At 41.8% G+C, this 24,410-nt stretch overlaps 1 protein-coding gene across 1 annotated transcript in view; it reads left to right on the top strand.

Annotated features, from left to right (window-relative positions):
* Positions 1 to 24,410, top strand: part of cubn (cubilin (intrinsic factor-cobalamin receptor)) — a gene marked incomplete at its 5' end in the record, with an annotated part of 190,573 nt that overhangs the window by 93,844 nt on the left and 72,319 nt on the right. Inside the window, 9 exons of the mRNA XM_084033641.1 lie at positions 1,842 to 2,023; positions 2,832 to 3,024; positions 6,092 to 6,289; positions 6,393 to 6,539; positions 8,460 to 8,650; positions 13,080 to 13,248; positions 14,079 to 14,253; positions 18,886 to 19,064; positions 20,235 to 20,444. Of these exons, the coding sequence (XP_083889767.1) occupies positions 1,842 to 2,023; positions 2,832 to 3,024; positions 6,092 to 6,289; positions 6,393 to 6,539; positions 8,460 to 8,650; positions 13,080 to 13,248; positions 14,079 to 14,253; positions 18,886 to 19,064; positions 20,235 to 20,444 (1,644 nt within the window). The remainder of the gene's footprint in view (positions 1 to 1,841; positions 2,024 to 2,831; positions 3,025 to 6,091; positions 6,290 to 6,392; positions 6,540 to 8,459; positions 8,651 to 13,079; positions 13,249 to 14,078; positions 14,254 to 18,885; positions 19,065 to 20,234; positions 20,445 to 24,410) is intronic.

The raw sequence follows: 24,410 nt of genomic DNA, 5'->3' as shown, positions 1-24,410 counted from the left end.
AGAGAGGGGGCGCACCCTGCGGGGTAGGGGGGGGGGGGGGGGGGGGGTTGTAATGTTGTAACAAATATTATTCTATTAAATAGGCTTTGCTTTGTACGGAGCCCTGGAGGTGACATGAAGGGGGAAAAAAAACGAAGGTAAAAAAAAAAAAAAAAAAACGAAGGTAAAAAAAAAAAAAAAACCTGAGAAGAGGTATGTACTGGGGACAAACGCGAGATCTCGAGAAAGAAACTCGAGATCTCGCGAAAGAAACTCGAGATCTCGCGAAAGAAACTCGAGATCTCGCGATAGAAACTCGAGATCTCGAGAAAGAAACTTGAGATCTCGAGTTCTTTTTTTTTTTTTATTATTATTATTTATTTATTTTTTCAATAAATCTTTATTGAGTGTCTTTTGTACGGAGGCAACGGGAGGAGACCCATTGCCTCCGTAGACCGCGTAGGCTGGGTCCTCCGAAGGCTGCAGACCCCAAAAGACACTCAATAAAGATTTTTTTTTTTTTTTTTTTTACCTTCGTTTTTTTCCCCCCTTCATGTCACCTCCAGGGCTCCGTAGCTTTGCATTTTAATTAACGTGGGATTATTTCTTGTACCAACTTTTTTTTTTTTTTTTACCATTTGTGGCACTGGCGTGGCGCCCCCCGATGGACGGCGCCCTTAGCATTTGCCTATATGGCCTATGCCACGGGCCGGCCCTGATGGTTGATACAGATATTCTTGGGAACACTCTCCTGATAATTGGACACCACTTTCTGCTTTCACAAGACTATCCAGCAGTTATTCATGGAGATGATTAGCATAACAGTCAGTTTCTGTGTCTGGCATGAGTTTTCTTGGTGCAGCACATTACCTCAGCAAAACACCTGTCATGACAAAGTTGTGTCACACACCCAGGTCTGGCTACTCATGGTCAGAAACACCAATGAAACTCTAAGCGCATGTAGTGATTTCCTAAGGCACATCAGTTGCTGGCCTTGTCATAATCATTGTGGTTTTAAAGTAGAGCATGGCTTCAATTAGCAGAGGTAATGTTATAAATGAGTTTGGCAAAAAAGTACACAACTTGAGTTGCAAGAGTGGTGGTGTTCCTGTAGGCTATCTGCTTGAGATTGTTGCCTCCAGGAAGTGAAGAAGAGTATCCAGCAGTCAGTAAGCCTTTGAATTCCTGAAGCATCTGCACTGCTGCTGGATAGAGCTCGTTCACTTGTTCAATCAAATTGTATTAATACTATCGTGACAACGGGGAATAAGAAAAGAAGGAAGTTATCAAGATATGCAAAGAAAGACAGAGAGATTCTTTACTTTACACTGTGGTATTTGCTACTCATCGACGGTGGTCAGAAAGAGTTAAATAGAACTTACTGCCACACCATGTCACTAACACATGCTCAAAAGACCCTTGAAGAGCCGGCGTTAGAATAAACAATCGTGCTCATGCTGTCACCGTTTTAGAGAAACAGGTGTTTCAGTTTAAACAATGACCATGTTAACTGGTGACTTTCCGCTCGTAGTAACTTCAGTAAATGGTTGGCGTAGATAATAAACACATGGATTCCAAATTGATTGAAGGCTTTTACGAGGATGCCTACATGTTCTGTTGGCGTTTTCAACAGCTGCCTTTACCAAACTGCGTGAACTCCCTAATGTAGATCATCATGGTTTACAACTATAAGAGGTTCTATTGCATCCTCTTAACTCACATATAAGCTCCTTTTCATAGTCCAAGAAATATCTTACTCATGGAATTGTCTCAATGCATGTGAGTTGAGTTATGTTTAGTCTAACCAATTTAAAAATGTATTTAATTTAAAATCTAACTCTGACTTCCTGGCTGTTTCTCAGTGTATGGTAATGATGTGGTGGGGGAGTCTGGTCAGATAGCATCCCCACTGTATCCCAGAACATACCCCAACAATGCCCACTACCGCTGGACCATAACAGTGGAGGGAGAAAGCTACATCCAGATCCGCTTCCTAGACATGGACATAGAAGACCTGCAATATTGCGGTTATGACCATCTCAAAGTAAGATTGTGTGTGCTGTGTTGTCAGATTCATGTCCTTGATTCAATCTATTGCAACTCCAGTCAAAATGTGCACATTATTGTGTAAAAGTGTGTTGAAATGCAATGTGTTGTGCCATTCATTCACAGTGATAGTTGAGTCCACCTGTTGCATTATTAGACATAATGAAACCGTCTGTAGTCAACTCCAACCATTCAGACTCAAGAGTTTATATTTGTCATGCATTTACTCTGTTATTGTAGACACAGTTAGGCTTTTGACATGTTTCCACAACTTTTTCATCAATTAGTTGTGTGAAGTTGCTTTTGACATAATATTACTACTACTAATAATAATAGTGACATATTACTCAAACACATCGACAACAACTACCCCAGACTGGTATGCTTCCGATCCATCTAGTAAATCTGTATTTGCATCCTCTGGAAGACCAACACATTTTCACAGCAGTTAAATAGCCACAAAATGTACTATTGATTTGTTTACATGGACAAAATGTTGACCTCAAACAAAACAATTTTAGTTGGAAGTATCATTCATGCCTGCGCCACATTTTTTGTTCCCTTCAGCGGAGACACACCACCATAAGTAGTCTTTCTCAATATTTAATACTATGAGTCATTGCATAGTCATGTGAAAGCGTTTGATTTGTGTCCACAATGAAAAGGGTCCTTATTAATTTTAAATTTACAGCTGAAAAAATGTGTTTATACGAATCACTAGATTTACATTTTGTGACTATTTGACAACCTGCCCAGGTGATAGTGATGAAAACCCATTGATATACCTCATCCATTTTTTGCTCCAGATATTTGATGGCCCCAGCATTCATTACTACCCCATTGGAACATTCTGTGGTCTGGCCCTACCCGCCACACTGAGGAGTTCGGGAAGCACTGTCACCTTGCAGTTCACAACCGATTCAGTGGTGGGAGGACAGGGTTTCCTCGTGGAGTGGACCGCTGTCCAGGACTCTGGACCACCGCCCACTGTCACACCAGGTCAGGACGTTTGTCCCTTTGAGACCTTTTACATAAACGATGAACAACAAATAAGACATGCATGCTTTATGGTACTGCACATTTAAAAGAAGAAGAGGAAAATTCAGAGGAGCAGGTTAGCGCATGCTTAACTTCTACAATATATAGACATAGTACTAAAGTAAAAATTTTAAAGCGTTACTCGGCATGTGCATACTCTAACTGACCATGTTACAATTGGACTGAGTTGTTTCTAGCCTGATATTGTGGCCGAGAGAATTCATAATAATGCTATGAGTGAATACACCTGCTTAGAAAGCCTGCAGCAATGGCATATATTATGCTTTAAGCACATCTGGTGATCGAGGAGAACATTAAAACATGGGGTGGACAAGCTTTTGAGTCAGGTGGTAGCTGATCTTGAAGTGTACAGGGATGTGGTGTTTGTTGAAGATCCTCCTGAGTTTCTCAGACACCCCTAATGTGTGGAATGACAATGTTGTTTCCTTTTTTGTTCTTTGTCTGTGATGGTGCCCACTGCATTGACGTGGTCCGTGAATGCTTCACCCTCCTGTGTTTTATTTGAACCATGACTGGGAGCAGTTCCACTGAAGGAGTACAGGGCTCTGCTCTCTAACTCCTCAATATAGAGGTTTCCCACTTTAGGAGACACTGCTTAGCCCAGGGCACCGCAGTGCTTCTGCATGTAGAAACCTTCATTATATTAAAAGTAGGTTGTTGTTTGGCAGAGGCCAAGCAGGGCACATATGTGGCTAGTAGTGAGGTTGGCTCAGTAGGTTTCTTACCATTGCCACTGCTTCCTAGGTGGGAATACATGAGAGAATTGTAGTGATATATTATAAGAGATCATGGTTTAATGTGGGTCCAGTTTTATTTTTCTAACCCTGACGTGGTGTGGAGAGTTACCAACCAGAGGAGCCAGAATGGTAGCCAGGTGCTTGGCAATGTTATATGTCACCAAATTAATACTGCTGCTGATGGGTCTGAGTGGGGCTCCCTCCTTGTGTATTTTGGGAAGGCCATCAATGATGGCTTCCGCGGGTATAGGCGGTAGTACAGCAGCTTGTCAATGGCTTGATCCTTTTCCAGTTGTTGTCAGCAACTGCCATCAAACAAAGCCAGGCTGATTTAATTTCTGCATCAGGAGTGGCATAAAGTCACCCAAGAGCAATGGGAGAGACTGGTGGAGAGATGCCAAGATACATGAAAGCTGTGATTAAAAAGCAGCGTTATTAAACCAAATATGCAGTATAGAGTATTCTGAACCCTTCACATTAATATTGTGATGTTTAAAAGTAATTCTGAACTTGTTTTCTTTGCATCATTCAAGGTCTGAAAACACTGGATCCTTTTCGTTATTTGTAATTTTCTGAAAATAAATCCTGTAAATGTCAATATTTTTATATGGATTGTGGAAGAATTGTTGTCAATAGTTTATAGAATAAAGCAACAATGTTATACCTATAAATAGTAACACCAGAGAAAGTGATAATTTTGCAGTGGTCTAATTTATTTCCAGAGCTATATATGGCTATATGCAAAAGGCAAATTACTATCTTTAACTATTATATGCTACCATGTGAAGGCCAATGATAAAACCATATATTCAGTATTATTAATCCATGTTTTCTGATGGAAAATGTATGTTTTGGAAATTTAATTTGCAGTGCTTAATTTCCTGAAACAAATGCTAATTATTTTTTTTTCTGGTGCAGTAATGCACAAAGTCAGCGGGATTGGTCAAAACATTGATGGAGTTTTGGTCAGTCTGTCTGCTTGACTGACAAACACATTTTTCTGCAATTAGACTGATTAATGTGAGACAAACTGAGTCAACACTGAATCTTATTAGATCAAACAGAAGTTAACTGCATCATTTGCAGTTAAAACTTATGAGAATAAAACGTTTATTCACAATAACAATCATATTGCGACTTAAGTATCATGATAATGGGCCCTAGTTTCGTGGCGCAGCGCAGGGCGGCGCAGGGTGGCGGAGCCGGAGCAATGCAAGTTTCGACCCGCGCAGCCTTGCGCACGGTCAGTTTGGCAGTTTGGTGGATCGCCTGCGCCAAGATGGGTGTGGCGGCGCAGCAGGGGGAGGCGTCACACATTCAGCTTGGTGTAGCGGAAGTTTCGTGGCAAAAAGCCTCGCCGAGACTGCGCTGAAAGCTCGCCAGCTCCAACCTGGTCTACTTTCGGCGCAAGGCGCAAGGCGTAAATTAAGTCCATTCATTCAATGCGAATCACAGCTGGCGGATCGGAAGTTTGGCTGACGGCGCGCAGTCCGCACACGTCACCAAGACCTCACAGGCAGGTTTCCACAGTTCCAGGCACATTTAAATGCAATAAACAATCACAACAAACACTATTTAATGCAACTAATTGAATCAACACGTGAATTTATATCTATATAGATTGTCCCGTCACATCTGACGTCAGATCAAAGGCGGATGGCACGCGTAACGGAAACTCAGCCTCTCGGACCAAAACATCTCCCTCTCTCTCTCCTGTTTTTTATAATATCGGCATTGTTATTATTATGATACGCGCGCACAGCGCGTGATGCGCGTTGTGGGAGCAGCGGCGCTGCTTCTGTCATCGGGTTGTCAAGTGACGGAACTTGCACTGAACCTCCCCTAACGCATTAAAGGTGAGGAGAGGAGCTCATTTGATTGGTGAAGATCTGAATCGGCTGTATTAATCCCAGTCCACGCCTCGTCTCCTCCTCGTCTCCCACTCACGCCTTCTTCTCCTCCCTCTTTCCCACTTGCGCCGGTGGGCGAGACGGGAGGTGTGCCTGCGCGAGCCTGCGCGGTGCACGAAACTTGCAAAATCCAGGCGGACACACCCCGTCGGCGCGGCGCAGGTGCGCTGAAAGCTGACTGCGCCTGGTCTACGAAACTAGGGCCCAATATCATATCGTGGGGCATCTGGATATCACTAACTAAATTCACTGTGAACCAAAGGTTAAGTTAATTAAGTCAATTACTCACATGTGTCTGTATGATTTATGATCTTTCGTCATGTCATTGAACCTCTGTTGTTTTCTGTATTTGTGTGTCAGGTTCATGTGGTGGAGTGCTCATGACAGATGAGACTCCTGGGTTCCTCTATTCTCCTGGCTGGCCGGAAAACTATGCACCTAACCAGGAGTGCACCTGGATGATCCGTTCTCCAGGCTCCACTGTTGAGTTGAATCTCTTGTCTGTGGACATAGAGGATTACCCTGGCTGCTACTTTGACAGCCTCGTCATCAGAAACGGTAAGCCATAAATAAACATTTCATATCCCCAAGCCTTTGATGATAACTCCCATTACCATGAAATACCATGAACTGGACATATTTTTCATCTGTGTGGTCTCAGGTGCCAGCAGTCTGTCCCCCCTGCTGGCCACTGTTTGTGGTCGGGAGGTCCCAGCTTCTCTTCACTCAACAGGGGACTCCATGTTCATCCACTTCTCCTCAGACAGCAGTGTCAGTGGCCAGGGCTTTAATGCCTCCTACTCCAGAGGTCAGAAGCAAATGAATGAATAGCATGCAATTTCAACCATTCGTTTTTGTTCAACCAAAGTGGCAACCTCCGGGTGTGAGAAGTGAAGCCCCCACTGAAATACCTTAAACTTGCATTTTTTCTACTTGCCATCAGTGTTGCAAAAAGAGGTCTGATTGCATGGAAATCTATGAGAAAATGAGCCTACGTCTCTTGATTTATTACCTCAGTAAACATTGTAAACATGAGTTTACAATCTCTAGTTCCAAGTCTTCTTCAATCCACCATGATGTTCATTTAGTCAATTATGGTCCATTTAGAGTCAACCAGATGACTTTAACAGTTAGCTGTAAAGTTGCCCTTGAATTATGAAGCTAATTTTGTTAGCAGTTCCTACCAAAATCCTGATGGATCCAGTTCCAGTAACGTTGCCGCTTGTGTTCGTCAGAATGACCCGACACTCCAACTGCGGTACAAATATGGTCACTTCCTTCACTGGTTAGAAATTCAAAGTTGGGAATGGCCAGAATCCAAGATGTTGATGGCCAAAATGCTGAAATGCTGAAAGGTTTTAGTAAGGATACCACCAGGCGGAAACTCAATTTGGCACACTATGTTATTTACGGTGAAATTATTTGGTTCTTCTTGTCCCACACGTTAAATGAGCCACAAAAAGTTCAAACCCATTTCTAAACATTTATATTTGCACGAAAATACATGTTCGGTCTTGTTTTATGAACAATAGGGTCTAAATTTGAGCAACAGTTGAAAAGAAAGACCAATGTCTGTTTTTTTTTGTTTGTTTTTGTTTTGTAGATTAATATTGCTGCAGTTTGATAGGCCCTGCAACGGGCCTATCGGGCTTAACATTTTTAAAAATATAGCGGCTGTAGCAACTGTAATTTAGCCAGTGCTATCCCCAGCACTCTCCTGAGTTACATTTACATTTAGGGCATTTAGCAGATGCTTTTGTCCTAAGTGACTTACAATAAGTGCATGTGTGAATAGAAAGAAACCACAACATATCATTGCGGATAAAGTAAGAGCGAAAAAATAGAAAGAAGTGTTAGGTCCTCATCTGAGTAAAGTAGTAGCTGTTCAGCAAGTATACCTTAAGAACAACAGTGCTATGATCAAATAAATGGCTCCGATGAAATAAGAGGTCCGGGCGCACTTTCTTTTCGTCTGCGGCTTTTTGGTGGATGCAGTCATCTCCGAGGTAACTACTGGTTGTCCGTTTGCTCTCTTTCGGCAGCTAAAGAATCCATCCGTATGCTGTAAATAAGCTCTTGAGAAAGTTTGTCACTACATGAATGTCTTCCAAGGAGAGAGTTCTCCTTTCTTCTTTTTCTCCATTTCGCTGTCTGTCTATCCCCTTGAAATGTTACCGTAGATATAGCGTCTGTTATGTTATGCTCCAGCTCCTCCGCTGTGCTGAATAAGTAGCCATGTGTTTCGCTCTAACGTGCAGCTTATTGGCCGAAAAAATAACAACAGCGCGTGAACGGCCAACTGTAATCAGTATGGAAATTAAATGCATCGCTGTACCCGCCCCAGCAAAGACACAGACAACGGCAGATTTTTTCCGAAATTACAAATACAAAATGTATACTTTTAAGGCAACTAATACTGTTATCTGAAACATGGAGTGGCTTCTTCATGATCTCAACTTGCATATTCTGCAAAAATAACGAAAATTACTAATTTTGAAAAAAAAAAAAGCTTATTTCGTCGTTTACGCGAATTCGTCCCAGCCGACTTGTTGCTGGTTTTGCCGTGGCGGGTCAGATATGTGACTGGGTATGTCTTAGCCAGCCCTGCCAGTCCAGCCCACATTGATACTTTTTTTACGTTCTAGAGTAATTTTTTAGGCTCTTCAGCCGAAACTCAGGGGTTTACTTACTCTTTAATAATAATTATCATATGACTTGTTTTTTCCAGGTTGTGGTGGCCTCTTGCATGTAGATAGGGGTGTGCTGAGCAGTCCCCACTATCCGCAGAACTACCTGCCTGATCTGCGCTGTAGCTGGCATGTGATGGTGACACCTGGCTTCAGGGTTTCTGTCAACTTTCAGAGCCCCTTCCAGATTCAAGGCTATGGAACTGGATGCAGCTCAGGAGACTACCTAGAGGTAAAGAACATGAAGACGGAAAAAGCTGTACATTATAGAAGATTGGTGTCTCATACTGTGTTCACACTGGACATGAAAGCACCACGTTTTCTTTAATGCACTTAAGAAACTGCTGCCCGCATCTTTTGAGCATCCTTATAAATCTCCCAGCTAAAAGAGTGTCCACTATTACTAAATACAGGCTGGTGGGTTTACCAGTTTGTCCACCTCGTTGGGCTACACCTAGATGCCACATGAAGGTCACTGAGGTAAAATATTGTTTTGACATAAGTTTTAAAGAATTAGTCACACATGTTTAGTTCAGTTTCCATGAACTACATCTACACCGATAATCTCTGTACAGATGAGCATTTCAGCACCAAAAAAGTAAACATTTTTTAAAACTGTCACGTGACGAAACAGGAAAATATTACCATACTATTGATTTTACTAATCCCTATTACCTGTAGATATCTTTTACAGGTAATAGTGCTATCCTGTGTGCCCTCCTCCTGTATTGGTGTATGAAACATCATTTACATTTACATTTAGGGCATTTAGCAGACGCTTTTGTCCAAAGCGAGTTACAATAGGGTCATTCCATGCCAACTCAGCCAACCATTTACATGGTACCTCTAAGATTTTGCTGAAAAGCGGTGAAAATATGCCTTATGTTACCAAACGAGGGAATCTGAAGTTTCAGGTCAATATCTCAAACGGTTTGCCCATGGCTTCCATTTGAATTTCAAGTGCCACACCCCTTTTTGACACATTGGAATTTCGGATTCATTTGTTGGCATTTTTGGAGGCCCATAACTTCTGTTCTAATAGTGATAGAAGGCTGATTGATTGGTCTGTTCATTGTAGTTTGTACTACACAATTCTGAAGGCGGAATCAACATTCCTTACTGTTTGGGTGAGTGGTTTTCACTTTTTGGGTGCCCCGAGCACCACGATTAATGATCATATTTATTAACAGGGTTATTTGTTATATTTGGGAACTTTGCTCTTGCCAAAATTAATTTGAAGGGTATGGTACCACTGGTGGGGGTTTTATGGGGGTCCAAAAACCCTTTTGGGCAGAGGTGACTCTTTTGGAACCTGTATTTGGACCCCCAAGTGACCATGTGGGCACCTAATGGGATATATACCCGATAAAGATACATATTTGTTCTTTCTTTTAATGAAATAAAACCTTTGACTAAGAAGCTCCATAATATGAATTTTAGTCTTCATAATGCACCATTTTTTCCAAAAGTCTGGAATGTAGATCATGGAGAATGTATTGATAATAAAGCATGAAAATAGTGGAAATAACTTAGTATTATGCTCAGTGATGGCAAGCAATTAAATATTTAGACTGCTGGCCATTAATTTCCTGAAAATCACAAATTAACCCCTTATCCCCGATGAAAGTCTGCAGGCCACTGATGCAAACCATATTCTGACACCAATGGAGATGTTTCAATGGGCAAAAGAAACCATTAAGAACATTACATTCTTCTTTGTTAGTACAGAAGATAGAGAGAGATGTTACGCCTCGGCCAAAACGATCAGTGGAACACGCTCGCATCATTACTTTATACCAATTTCCAAAAATAAGATACAGATGAAAAGAATATCACGGGATACATTATTCACAGATGTCATTGCAGGACAACAATCAGATTCAGAACACTTGGATACAGAACACCTGGAGGAAGAACACTCGCAGTCAGATCAGCCACAAAACTGCATTTTCCAGCCAGGAAAAATAAGACAATAGATAATAGTGTCTTTAACTATTATCCAAGAAATTGTGGAAGCAGTGACATCATTTTGGTCAAGTTTGTATCGCGAGCAATGCGTCCATAGATGTCTGGCACACTGACACAACAAATCATATGTTGGAATGGCACCCAACAGGGGATCTGTCTTTGGTCCGATGGCCATGTGAGGATGTTGTTGACATGCTTCATGAATTTCACAAAAACGTCACCATGTTCATCCCGACGTTCAACAATGTTTCCAATGAACCAGTCATCATCATAGATACAGGCAATGTAGTTTCTCCAAAAGATGCCAACAAATGAAATGCGAAATTCCAATGTGTCAAAAACGGGCAAACCGTTTGAGATATTGACCTGAAACTTCAGATTCCCTCGTTTGGTAACATAAGGCATATTTTCACTGCTTTTCAGCAAAATCTGAGAGGTACCATGTACATGGTGCCCCGATATTTGCTGTTTTCACACGGAATGACCCAATAAGTACATTTGTAAAAAGAAAGAAACCACAACCTATCATTGCCGATAAAGTAAGAGCAAAAAAATAGAAACAAGTGTTAGGTCCTCGTTTGAGTAAAGTAGTAGCTGTTCAGCAAGTATACCTTCAGAACAACAGTGCTATGAGCGAAGTGCTATAGGTAGCATAGCACCTTTTTTGGGGGGGGAGGCGGGTTGTTAGTGGGTCATGCTATGCAGAGTGGAGGTGAAGTCTGAACAGGTGAGTCTTGAGCCTTTTTCGGAAGATGGCAAGTGACTCTGCTGTCCTGACATTGGTCGGGAGTTCGTTCCACCACTGAGGTGCCAGAACAGAGAAGAGTCTAGACTTTGCTGAGCGACATTTGTTTGATTTCAGCGATAGTGGTACCAGCCGGCCAGCTGAAGTAGAGGAGTGAAGTGCTCGCATTGGGGCATGTGGTTTGACCAGTGTTTGAGGGTAGATGGGTGCCGTTCCATTGATGGCCTTGAAGGCCAGTGCCATTGTCTTGAATTGGATGCGGGCTGCAACAGGGAGCCAGTGGAGGTCACGGAGGAGGGGGGTCAAATGGGAGAATTTGAGTAGATTGAAGACAAGGCGTGCTGCTGCATTCTGGATACGCTGCAATGGTTTAGTCGCCGAGACTGGGAGTCCAGCCAGGAGAGAGTTGCAGTAGTCAAGGCGGGAGATGACCAGTGCTTGGACCAGGAGTTGCGTTGCGTCCTTTGTGAGGAAAGTCTGAATCCTGTGGATATTGTAGAGGGCAAATCTGCCCCCATCATGGCTAGTTCAAGCGGCAACTCTCTGTGGAAATCTCTGTGGACATCAACTGTCAATCATCTCTATTCTATATTCCGATTGGTACTCGCTTCACTCGCATCACAGAAAGTTAAAATTATTTTATCTCCGTACCCGCCCACATCGCATTGCCTGTCCTGGCCACATTCCGCTAGAACACATTCACATTCCATTGACAGTTGTCGCTTATAGATGAAAAACACCAAGGAAGGCTGAGGATAGTCACCGACTTATATTATTAATAATAATAATAATAATAATAATAATAGTCATAATAAACTAATAGTATAAAGGCTCAGCACTGTGTTTTAGTCATTTTTGTTTTCATCTTTTCTTGAATGCTTAAACTCCTCAACCCCATCTAGTATCAACATTTGAATCAGTACCAGCAGTTTTTAAGAAATTGGTCAGTAATTGATATGCCATATTTTGGTTCTCAGAATTCACCAAATTGATGCATTAAAATGAAATCTATTAAAAATTTTAGCCCAGGGGGGCATGCCCCCAGACCCCCCTAGAGGATCGTGAGCCGCCCCACCATAGTCTCCGAAAATCCTGTGGGAAACACTGTGAAGAGGAGTTTAATGCATGTTAACAGAGAGTGCCAAGATGCCACAGGATCTTGTGAAGACAAGGTCAAGTTGGTTCCCGGCCCGGTGGGTGGGTGGAGAGGGGGAGAGTGTGAGGTCAAATGTGGAGAAGAAGTCAATGAATTCAGATGAGTGCAGCTTTCCTGGGTGGAAGTTGAAGTCACAGAGGACGACGAGTGATGTGCCATCATCAGGGGAGCAGCTTAGGAAGGCATCCATCTCATCTAAAAAGTCACGGAGAAGACCCCAGATTGACTCCCTTGTCTTTGTTCAACTCTCTAGACTCCCGCAGATTGACTCCCTTGTCTTTGTTCAACTGTCTTTGTTTGGTCTGACGCTGTAGTGACAAGCTCTTAAGTGCTTGGTTTACCTCATGCAGGGTTAGCCTCTCCCTCCAGTCAAGTCTATTGACTACAGCTGAGATGCCTGAAACTAGGTAATTGCCCACTCAGTATGAACAGCTTCACAAGAATGTAAACAACACGCTATCTAGACAAGACTAAATATTACAAGTAGCTCTACTCATAGAATTCCTAAACCCAGAATCTACAATTAGTTTCTGACTTACCAACAAGATACAAAGCAGCTTCCTTCCTTTCTTCAGACAAAATGTAGTTGAAATCATGAAAGATGGGTCAGGAAATATGTTCCAGACTAAAAACATAAGCTTAAGTGTTAAAAACTGAGTAAAACTACTCGGGTACAACAACCTTGTTTTCTTTTCAGATTTACTTCTCTCAGTCTGAGGTTTTGGATCCACTATTAATAATATCAGTTCATTAATTGTTTATTTTATTACTCACAGTTATTAATCTCCACAGCTCAGGAATGGTCCAGATGGTTCAGCTCCACTACTGGAGGGTCGTCTCTGTGGTTCAAGTCCACCACCCCTCCTTCAGACTACTGACAACCACCTCTTTATTCACTTTGCATCTGATGCCAGCAATGAGGACAGTGGCTTTAGGCTGACCTTTGAAGCCCACAGTCAAGGTACAATCACCACTTTTCTCTCGCTTTTTAATAGAAATCATCACTATATCAACATGGCTGGTGTTCAAACAGCAGTTTCCATCCTTCCATTGTCTACCGCTTATCCTGTATTCAGGGGGATGGAGCCGATCCCAGCTGGCAGGGTACACCCTGGACAGGTCGCCAGTCTATCGCAGGGCTGACATGTAGAGACAGACAACCATTCAGACTTACATTCACACCTACGGGCATCTAGAGTCATCAATTAACCTATCCCCATCCTGCATGTCTTTGGACTATGGGAGGAAGCCGGAGAACCCGGAGAGAACCCACGCAGCTTACACGGGGAGAATATGCAAACTCCACACAGTAGGAACCCGAACCCGACCCGGGAATCGAACTGTGAGGGGACAGTGCTACCCATTACACCACTGTGCAGCCCCAAACAGCAGTTTCATATAGTAGTCAAAAGTAATTTGCTGGAGGTTGTCTAAGTCTTCAGGGGAAGAATGAGTTTGTGGCTAAATTGGAGTAGACAGATGAGTAGGCAGGCTGGTGAGTGGATCTGCAGCAGGTGGACAGGATCTGAAGATAAAGTAGCACAGGTGATAGATTATATAAAGGCAAAAAATACAATGAGCAAGAACTTCCAGGTTTAAAAAAATAATTAAAGTAGAAACAGAGGCCTGCACTGTCCCATGAGTGGACAGAACAACCCAGCGAAGGTAGAATGTCCACTTAAGTGCCGAGCAGGAGAAGGAGTAGTCACGCCCACAGACAAAGACAACGAGGATATGGACATGCACTGAGTAATGCTGGTCTATTTTTATTGTGTTTCTGTTTTCTTGCAGCTTGTGGAGGCTTTATTGAGCTGAATGATGATGATCCTCCAGGGTACATTACTTCACCAAACTATCCTCAGAACTACCCCCAGGACATAGACTGTGTCTGGGTCATCACTGTGTCTAATGGAGAAGCCATCCAACTTGACTTTGAGGATGAATTCTATATTGAGCCTACAGACAGGTACAGCGGTGCCTTTCTCTTCATGTTGGTTATCTTTACATTTCTGTTATGTTTGTCTAGCTTAGCGAGTTTTCTGCATAACTGAACTGCTTTTTACACATTCACTTAGCTGTGCTTTAGTATATAATAAAAAATATATTATTCTTATAAATAAACTATATGACAACTTGACAACTCGCTGGCTGATGGGGTCATTGTTGGAGGCACTTGCCCCTTAATCAATCAATCAATCAATCAATCTTTATTCCGGACACAACAATAGTCCATAGAAGAAAAATACATATAAAGACATACATACATAAAATTATAAATATGTTAAGTTAAAGTGATGGTTCGGAGTGAAATGCACCCTAGGTAATTTCCACCATGACATCCAGCCAAACACCCCCTCGGAAGCATTTTTAGCGATGGTCAGCATTTGTCAAGATAGGGCGATCAGCCAAATGGCTTAGAAATAGCGCAATGGTACAAAGTGTATATCTTGTAAATTTCCCCTCTTTCACCCCAGGGGGTGTTTGGCCCCAGGGGGTGTTTGGCTGGATGTCATGGTAAAAATGGCCTAGGTTGCATTTCACTCCGAACCATCACTTTAAGAGGCAAATCTAAAAGACCATGCACAGTCCATAAAAATGTTCAAATATTTACATAAAGATTTTGACGCCAATGGTTCCACAGTGTTGAGGTAAATCCGACTGCACTCATTGCCGGATTCACTAAAACTTAAATTATGCTTTTGCTAAACACAGTTAATCTACACATACGTCTGTACAGCAGGACAGGATGGAACATCAACATGCACAAAGACATGACTACTCCATCTTGGCACTTTAAGTAGTAGCCTCATGCCATCATTGTATGCCACATGGAGTTTGTGAATGCTACTACTTGCTGCTACATTGGGGTACAAAACGTTTTACAAAGTGCTACTTTCACAGAGGATGAACACATACCAAATGGTCTAATACGCATTTTAGCTTGTGCATACATCAAACGATACTGTCTATAAATGTCACAGTCATCAGACAGGTCGTCAGTTATGTAATGTCCTAAGTATATTTTGCCTCATTGCATATGTTAAGGACTTTGCTAGACAGGGAGAAATTAGGAGTAGTCAGTTTCTTATCTGCCTTCCTTCTCAATCATAATCATCAATCATGTTACTGCGAAAATACCATCATATCACACCCATCCTCAAATCCCTCCATTGGCTTCCGGTTCAGTTCAGGGTTAAATTAAAATGTTCCCTTCTGTCCCACCAGTGCCTCCATGGCACTGTCCCCCCGTACATCAAAGATCTCATCACCCCCCATTCCTCCTCACATCACTCTGGTCTGAACAAGCCAACCTCCTCCAGCGCAAGAGGACAAGGCTCAGGACTATGGGGTCTGTCTATACCCAGTCTGTGGAATGCTCTCCCTAAACATCTAAGGGCACCACAGACTGTGGATTCTTTTAAAAAGGGCCTGAAAACACATCTTTTTAGAAAGGCCTTTAGCTAAACTATTTTTTTTTTATCTGTTTTAATATGTTGGTTTTAATTATTTTTATACTAGTATTAAACTCTTTTATGATGTTTTTATCCTTCTTTTCTTGTGCATTGTAGCACTTTGAGGTCATTGAGTTGATGTAAAGTGCACTATAAATAAAATGTATTATTATTTATTTATGGCCCTGCGATAGACTGGCGACCTGTCCAGGGTGTACCCTGCCTTCGCCCCAATGACAGCTTTGATCGGCTCCAGCCCCCCCGCAACCCTGAATACAGGATAAGCGGTAGACAATGGATGGATGGATTATTTATTTATTATTGTTACTCTTCTTTGCATTATATTTGATGCCAAAGTCATAACCATACTGAGAGCACATCCTCAATAGCTGTTGAAGACCAGCACTACATGGGCAAAAGACCACCAAATCATCTGCATACATCAGGTGATTGATGAAGCAGTCACCAATCATGCAGCCTGTTTTACAGCTGTTTAACAGCTTTGACAATCCATCCATATAGATGTTAAAAAGGCAAGGGGATAACAAACTACCCTGCCTGACTCCATTCCTAACTTTAAATTGGTCAGACATGTTGTTACCCCATTTCCCAAACATAGACTGATGCCCATACCAGTAAACTAGAATTCTAATTAATGAGTTGGGAACTCCTCTGTTAAGATAGTTTAAGGCCTTAGAGGCATCAATAAAACACATAAATATTGTGGTTTTGTGCCTATTATACAAGTCAAGGATCTCTTTTAATGCAAAAATGCACGTGTGTACCATGTTTAGGTTTGAAGCCAAATTGGTTGTCAGAGGTCAGAGCAAACTCCTCCAACCTATTCAGCAGGATCCTCTCTAAGACCTTTAACAATATGTTAGCCAAAGCTATGGGTCGATAATTATCCAGAGAGTTTATCTTACCCGCCGTATCTTTAATAATGGGCAGTAATATATTGGATAGCATTGAATTGGGTAAAAATCCATGAACTAAAAAGCCAGTGAAACACATAAGTAATGGACAGTTTCCTTATTGCGTATTTCAAATGCTCAGCAGTGATCTTATCTGTACCACATGCCGTATTGTCTTTCAGTGATATGATTGCATTATATGACTTGTGGGGAGACAATCACATTCTCATTATCATGTATTTCACCCACTACAATGTGTTACTTTTGACGCTAAACAACTCACTGTAGTGCTCCTGCCATAGCTTGGTAATCTTTGACACCACAAACACCATCAATATTAGTTGGTAATGATGTTTAACAGTTATTCATTGTCTTGATTTCATTCCAAAATTCCTTGCGATTATTATTTTGCAGCTTTCTTGCAAGAGAGTCAGACCTCAAAGTATTTTCATTTGTCTTTATAAAACGTAAGTCATATTTAAATTTGCATTTGTCTGTTTCTTATTTTCAAATAAGGGACCTTGCCGGTTTTACCTGCATAAGCCCATGCTTTGCAGAGTCATGGTGGAACAGGAAGGGGCCATCCCCAAACTGTTCCCATAAAGTTGGAAGCATGGAATTGTGAGTGGAACTAAGGGGCCAAGCCCAGCTCCTGAAAAACAACCCCACACCATAATCCCCCTCCACCAAACTTTACACGTGGCACATTGCAGTCAGACAAGTACTGTTCTCCTGGCAACTGCCAAACCCAGGCTCGTCCATCAGCTTGCCAGAGAACACTCCAGAGAACGCGTCTCCACTGCTCTAGAGTCCAGTGGCGGCGTGCTTTACACCACTGCATCCAACGCTTTTGCACACTTGCTGATGTATGGCTTGGATGCAGCTGCTTGGCCATGGAAACCCATTCCATGATGCTCTCTACACACTGTACTTGAGTTAATCTAAAGGGCACATGAAGTTTGGAGGTCTGTAGCGATTGACTCTGCAAAAAGTTGCCAACCTCTGCGCACTATAAGCCTCAGCATCTGCTGACCCTGCTCCGTCATTTTACGTGGCCCACCACTTCTTGGCTGAGTTGCTGTCATTCCCAATTGCTTCCTCTTTGTTATAATTCCACTGATAGTTGACTGAGGAATATTTAGGAGTGAAGAAATTTCACGACTGGACTTGTTGCACAGGTGGCATCCTCCGACTGAGCTCCTGAGAGCAACCTATTCTTTCACAAATGTTTGTAGAAACAGTTATAAATATTTGGATGGGTGAGCAAATACTTCTGGCAATATAGTGTATGTTACTGAGCATGGTGTCTGACTGATTACTGTACTCAAATAGATCTTTTTCAGACAGGTTATCCCATGCTATTTTCCCCATACTCATGTAATTATCTACTGGTATCTGGGCAGGTACGCATTCCATATTAACAAACAAGGAGAAAGGTACATGGTCTGTAGTGGCAAATTCATAATTGACCCTAACAGCCTCTATTTAGTCATGGGCGTCAGATGTAACTGTCATCAGGCAGAAGCACTTTACTAGATAGAATCAGGCCATTATCAGTTTGTTGAAATCCACGGGATGTTTCAATATCCGTCAGCCGGCGCTCCAGATCAGTAGTCGCCAGTCCCAGATTTTCACTCACATTAGCCTGAGTCTCCATAACTCCTCTTAACATAGAGACCTCCCAGCTCAGGTGAGGCATCCATGTTGCCGAAGCCAACAGGCTTTTACATTTACAATGTAAAAAAACCTGGGTATGCTCTCACCACGCTCGTTGAGCAGTTTCAGACAGTCCTTGATGTTATTGGCATCTTTCTGTACGCCCTTATGTTTGATGATGCTTTGCTTTGTTGGGCACAGTTCAAACTGAACTCGTTTAGACGCTTCAAACCACTCAGATGAGAAGTAAATTGCGGCCAACAGAACACTTTAATCCTGCAGCAGAGTTCTCATTTTAGCCGAGACAAAGTGAAGAAACTCATCTTCCACTATTACTTTTCCACAGGTTGTTTCATAAACTTCAGGTTTTGTACGAAAGCCAGCAACACCAGTGGCGATTACAGTTTAGTTAGTTTCAGTTGTTATGCCCAACCTCCTTAAACCTGAACATTCACTAGAAATCTTTTATTGAGAAGTTTATCAAACAATAATCATTTAATATCAGATTTTATTGTCACATTTCGTCATCTTCATGCAATGCCTTGACCATGAACTTCCATTCATTTCTTTTCTCAGCTGTGTGTATGACTACTTGGAGCTGCGTGATGGCTCGACTTCCAATGCAGCATTAATTTCCCGCCTCTGTGGAAACAACCGACCATCTACCCAGCATTCAACAGGTTCCTCCATGCTGCTCAGGTTTCGTACTGACACCAGCGTCACGCACAAAGGCTTCAAGGCAAAGTACTCGATTGGTAGGCAAATCCTGGAACTGGAGCCAGTTCTAATTATGACGTAGTTGGATTCCACCTAATGCTGTGTTCACAACGAATGCAAAGCGATTTGATGATTGATGAAAAGGATGCTGAAATAACTCCATATTAAAAAAGTCTGAAGTCATGGTTTGTTAGGTCTGTCTGCAAGATGACGAGCTAATAACTTTTAAAATGCTTGTTTTCTGAATGGAGTCTGGATTGATGGGTGCTAGGCTATGCTAACATTGTAGCTGCTCCATCAACACTCCAAATAAGGTAATCTAAATATAAATGGGGCAGAGACCTTGTTGTTTGGACCATAGACACCATAGTCTGTGGTTTCTCCAAATAGTCTGGTCTGGTCTCTGGACTAATATGAGCTACCACAGACACAGAATACAAGTTTTTTTCCCCCTCATTTTTGATTGAGGCTTTTACATCACAGCATCACATGAATTTCTCACTTAGGTTGAAATATTTAAACATTTGCTCAATACTCAAAGTAATAAACTTAAACTCAAATGGTGTACATTTTGCATATTCGCTTCATACGTGTCACATCATTCACACAGCATGAATAATTAGCATGATGTGAACACACCTACACAAAGCATACATCCAGACACGCCATCTGGAATAAATCCCATCTTGAAAAACACTAGTATTCTTGAGCTATTAACTCTCTTTGAGAGTTGCTCTACTCTTACTGCTTTTTATGGTTTTATGTTTCATTGTTTTATTGTCGCTATAGATTTCATCATTTTATGTTGTTATTTAACTTTGTTGTCAATTTTTACCTCCCATATATTTGATTGTATAGCAATCAAAGCTGTTGTTGTCTTTCAATGTGTCTTTAAATGTGCTCTATAAATACATTTGGATTGGATACTATATCCTATATAAGGACACTGGCCACTCTGTTTCAACTTCAGACTTTGTTGTATGCGTTATTAAATTCTTATTTCAGCACTGGTACAATTTCTGTTTGTGATACTAAGCTGTCAAATAGAGAGGGAACTTTAGAACTCATACACAGGAAGTTTGACTACAGCGTCTTTTTTTTTTGTCTTACAAATATGGAAAATTGGTAGTTATTGAGATTCAGTGAATATGACTGTTAGTATCCATTATCCAACAGAATTTCCTTTTATTTCATGTCCAATCCCTCAGCAACATGTGGAGGTACCTATATCGGTCAAAGGGGTACAATCCGCAGCCCTGGCTTCCCAGCATCCAACTATCCTGATAGCTCAAGCTGTGATTGGTACATGGAGGGGCCCACAGGGCACTACCTTACCCTCAGCTATGGGAGCTTCAGCCTACAGGACACTGAAGGATGCTCTGCTGACTATGTGGAGATCAGGGAGTACAATGCCTCAGGTGAGACAGCACATTTTATGTCTTCAGAGCCATCACTGGAGTATACAATTAATAATAAAAAATGCTCCAATTACCCTGAGAAATGTCACAACAGGATCAGCCATTAAAAAATGCCTGCATTGGTCAAACAGCTGATGATCTGTGTAGCGGCAGGGTGTGATCAACCAGGCGATCAAATGTAGATTCAAGCAGATGTGGAGATCTTGATTTTGCTCTGCTGTTGGATGAGGACGAGGTAAAAAGACCATAAAAAGTTACATACTGAAAAAATATATACAGTAGTTCATCCTAATTAAAAAAATGCAAATATCAACCTTTCATTGTCCGTTCCTACCACATCTAGCACCATTAAAACTAAGTCTGGTTGCTTGCGGTTGCTACCACAACAATACTACCAACACAATTAGCTAATAAGATAAGAAGAGACTAAAGATAAGAACCTTACCTTGAATTATGAAGCTAACTTGTAAACATCTTCACACCAGAGGCCAGGTGAGGCCAGGTGAAGCCAGGTGAGGCCAGTGGTAAGATTTGTAGTGTAGTTTCTTAGGCAGGCTCCCCAAAGATGTCGATGTGTAGATTGGTGATAAATTAATCTTCGGAGTCAGGCAGGTGGAATGAGAATGATCTTTATTTAAACAGATCAAGCCTGCGTCCGAAACCTGTGCAGCCGCACCCGGTTGTTCCGAATCCCTTGCAGAGTCCTTCCTAGAGTCTCTGCACCTGTTCCACCTGGGAACTCCTTTCTTGTTCTTGAATCTAAGGAAATCCATCTCTCCCTACCACATGTCTGTCTTTTAAAGCCCTCTACTTCCTGATCTGCCTTCTTCTCGCTCATCCTGACAGCTAAGTAAATGTATCCCTGTCCTCTCCAATGGAAGAGCGAGATTGCCAGGCGCTCCATCCTAAAGCTATATTTTGTACTTATAAGGTCATATTTTGCTCAGCCATTTCGGCAGCAAAATGATACTTAGTTACTCCCTTATATGGGCTTTACTTCCTATGGCTGGTGTGTAACGCACACACAAAGAGAGACATCACTAATTTCTGTCACAGGGCCTCATCTGACAGCTAAGCTTAATTTACAGCTAGGCCTCTTCTCATCTTCCTCCTAACCTAAACATTCCTTACACCTTCGCTCATGCAACATCTGGGTATAGTTAAGTCCCAACTAGAATGTGTTGTTGTTGTTCAACTGACCGTTGAACTGACTAGATACTTCAGTAGTCAATGGAGAGAGACACATATCGGATCCTTTGTTGTGGAAATGTACCCCAAAGTAAGAATGAAATGAGGATTCCTTGGGTCAACAGGTGTCTTTGTATTTTTATTATAGCAAGCAAGGAAAAGGAAAAAAAAGCTTTACAAACAATCAATGTCTCCACAAGTGGACAAGTCTCCCCTTTCTACAGGGTTCTTAGTTATTTATGCAAAAACATACAAACACACAGGGTGGTCTCATCTGAGGCTATTCTATTCTATTTTTAACTACGCCCTGTCTTTTCCTTGCTAAGGTGATAGAACACTTGATTATACCAGACACCTTAATATAGGATCCAACTGGGCAGGTGAATGTGGAACATTTGGTGTGTCAGTGTTTTATACACATTGATAACTGCAAGGAAAGCAAAAGGGTGAGTCATCTATTTTTATCACATGATGACACAGGACAATCAGCAAACAGTATATCTAGTATTGTATATCTGACCTTCCTTCCTGTCCTTAAGCACTTACAAAATGCAGATACAGGGGCTGTTTCTCAATTTAAAGGATCATTTTACACAACAAAGTCTTAGTTTGTGATAAGACTGTTAAACAGATCTTGGCGTTCTTTATTTTCCCAGATGATAAAAGAGTTGCAGGATAAAACACATTAAGATAATGTTACATTTGTGATGAAACGTAGCTAAGTTTGCTAACTAAAAATGATTATATTTGTCTCCCTCCATTGACTTGTAATCTGACATATTTATTCTTAAATAATATCCTATGGGGGAAACAGGAAGGGGCGTGATTAAGCCTATTCATTGGCACCAATCATAATATACATTTGGTTTCCCAGCAGAAGTGTATATGTGACCAGCCACGGCAAAACCAGGAACAAGTCGACCTCGGGGCATTTTGAGTTATTCACAGATTCTGAAAGTGTAGTTTCTAAGCTTTCCAATGATGTCTAACACATTGAAATCCGAATATTTGACGAAGTTGTGGCCATTTGAATGTATGCTTCTCTGAAAACCATTCACTGAGAAAACTGGCCTGAAAGATTTGCAAATCTCAGCTCACCTCCCCTCACCTGGTGAGGAAGGAAACACAATGGTGCTCATTTGCATCGTATTCAGATAAGCCCTCCCCCTACAGATGTCACTTAGTGATATCTGGTATCTGTTAGCCTGCAGGGCAGAAATTATTGTAGTGGTTTGAACAATGGTTATCAAATGCAGTTATCATGTAGGTAATGTTGATGTAGTGTTATTTTCGTTAAGCACTTTACTGGACTGATCACATTAGAAGGTACTTTATTGAAATGGAAATGCTTAAAGTGTACAATGTAAGCATTGGAGGGGAAAAAATCATAGAGTACAGTCAGTACTAGAATAAAGTGAATTTAGTCCAGGTCCATTCTCCTCAAAGTGTTTGATTATATCCGTCAGGGTGTCTTTGCCAATTCTGAAAAAGAAAACAAAGAAGCTTCACATCATGTGTCATGCTAACAGGCACCATCTAAGTAGCTAGTGCTAATGATTTAGCAACTAGCCTATTGTCCTCAGGTAGGCTAGTTGCTAAACTATTAGCATCACAGTCAATTCAAGCAATGCCAACAGGCCTCTTGGCACCTTACTATCAGATGCCCACATTACGAGGCAAAAACCTCCCATTACAGCTTAGTTTCGACGTGCATATACTTGTAAAACGACAGTACTGAGCTAGCTTAGCTAGCTAAGCAAAGTAGATAACTTGGATGTTAACGGAAACTCACCCCGTAAGAAACTGAAAAGTATTCCTGCAGACTTCGTTGGCTCCGATGAAATAAGAGGTCAGGGCGGACTTTCTTTTCGGGTGGACTTTCTTTTGCGGCTTTTTGGTGGATGCACTCATCTCCGACGTAACTACTGTATGTCCGTTTGCTCTCTTTCAGCAGCTAAAGAATCCATCCGTATGCTGTGCATAAGCTCTTGAGAAAGTTTGTCGCTACATGAATGTCTTCCAAGGAGAGAGTTCTCCTTTCTTCTTCCGTAGCATTTGCAGTCAAAGTTTCGGATTTCCTCCATTTCGCTGTCTTTATCCCGTTGAAATGTAACCGTAGATGTCTGATATCGGATAGCGTCTGATATCTTCCGCTCCAGCTCCTCCGCTACGGCTGACATGGGCGCTGAATAAGTAGCCATGTGTTTCGCTTCTAACGTGCAGCTGATTGGCCAAAAAAAATAACAACAGCGCATGAATGGCCAACGGTAATCAGTATGGAAATGAACTGCATGAACTGATTTTTTCTGAAACTACAAATACAAAATGTATACTTTTAAGGCAACCAATACTGTTATCTGAAACATGGAGTGGCTTCTTCATGATCTCAACTTGCATATATTGCAAAAAAACGAAAATCACTAATTAAAAAAAAAAAAAAAGCTTATTTCGTCATTTAGGCGAATTCGTCCCACCCGACTTGTTGCTGGTTTTGCCGTGGCGGGTCACATATGTCTAAATGAGAATTCAATTATAAGGAAATAAATGGAGGGAAGAAAGACTGCAAAAACCACATTGTGTGAGACACGACAAGATGCTTAGATGCCCCACTGTGTGGGGCGGGAGCTGCACTGACCTCAACAGGAAAGCCCTGCAGCGTGTAGTGAACACAGCCGGAAGGATCATTGGTGCCCACCTGCCTTCCTTGAAAGACATATACACCAGCCGCTTCACCTGAAAAGCCACTATGATTGTTAGTGACGCCAGCCACCCCGCACA

The sequence above is a fragment of the Eutrigla gurnardus genome (assembly GCF_963514095.1).
Source record: "Eutrigla gurnardus genome assembly, chromosome: 18".
Lineage (NCBI taxonomy): Eukaryota > Metazoa > Chordata > Actinopteri > Perciformes > Triglidae > Eutrigla > Eutrigla gurnardus.
This window is presented reverse-complemented; position numbering and strand designations above follow the sequence as displayed.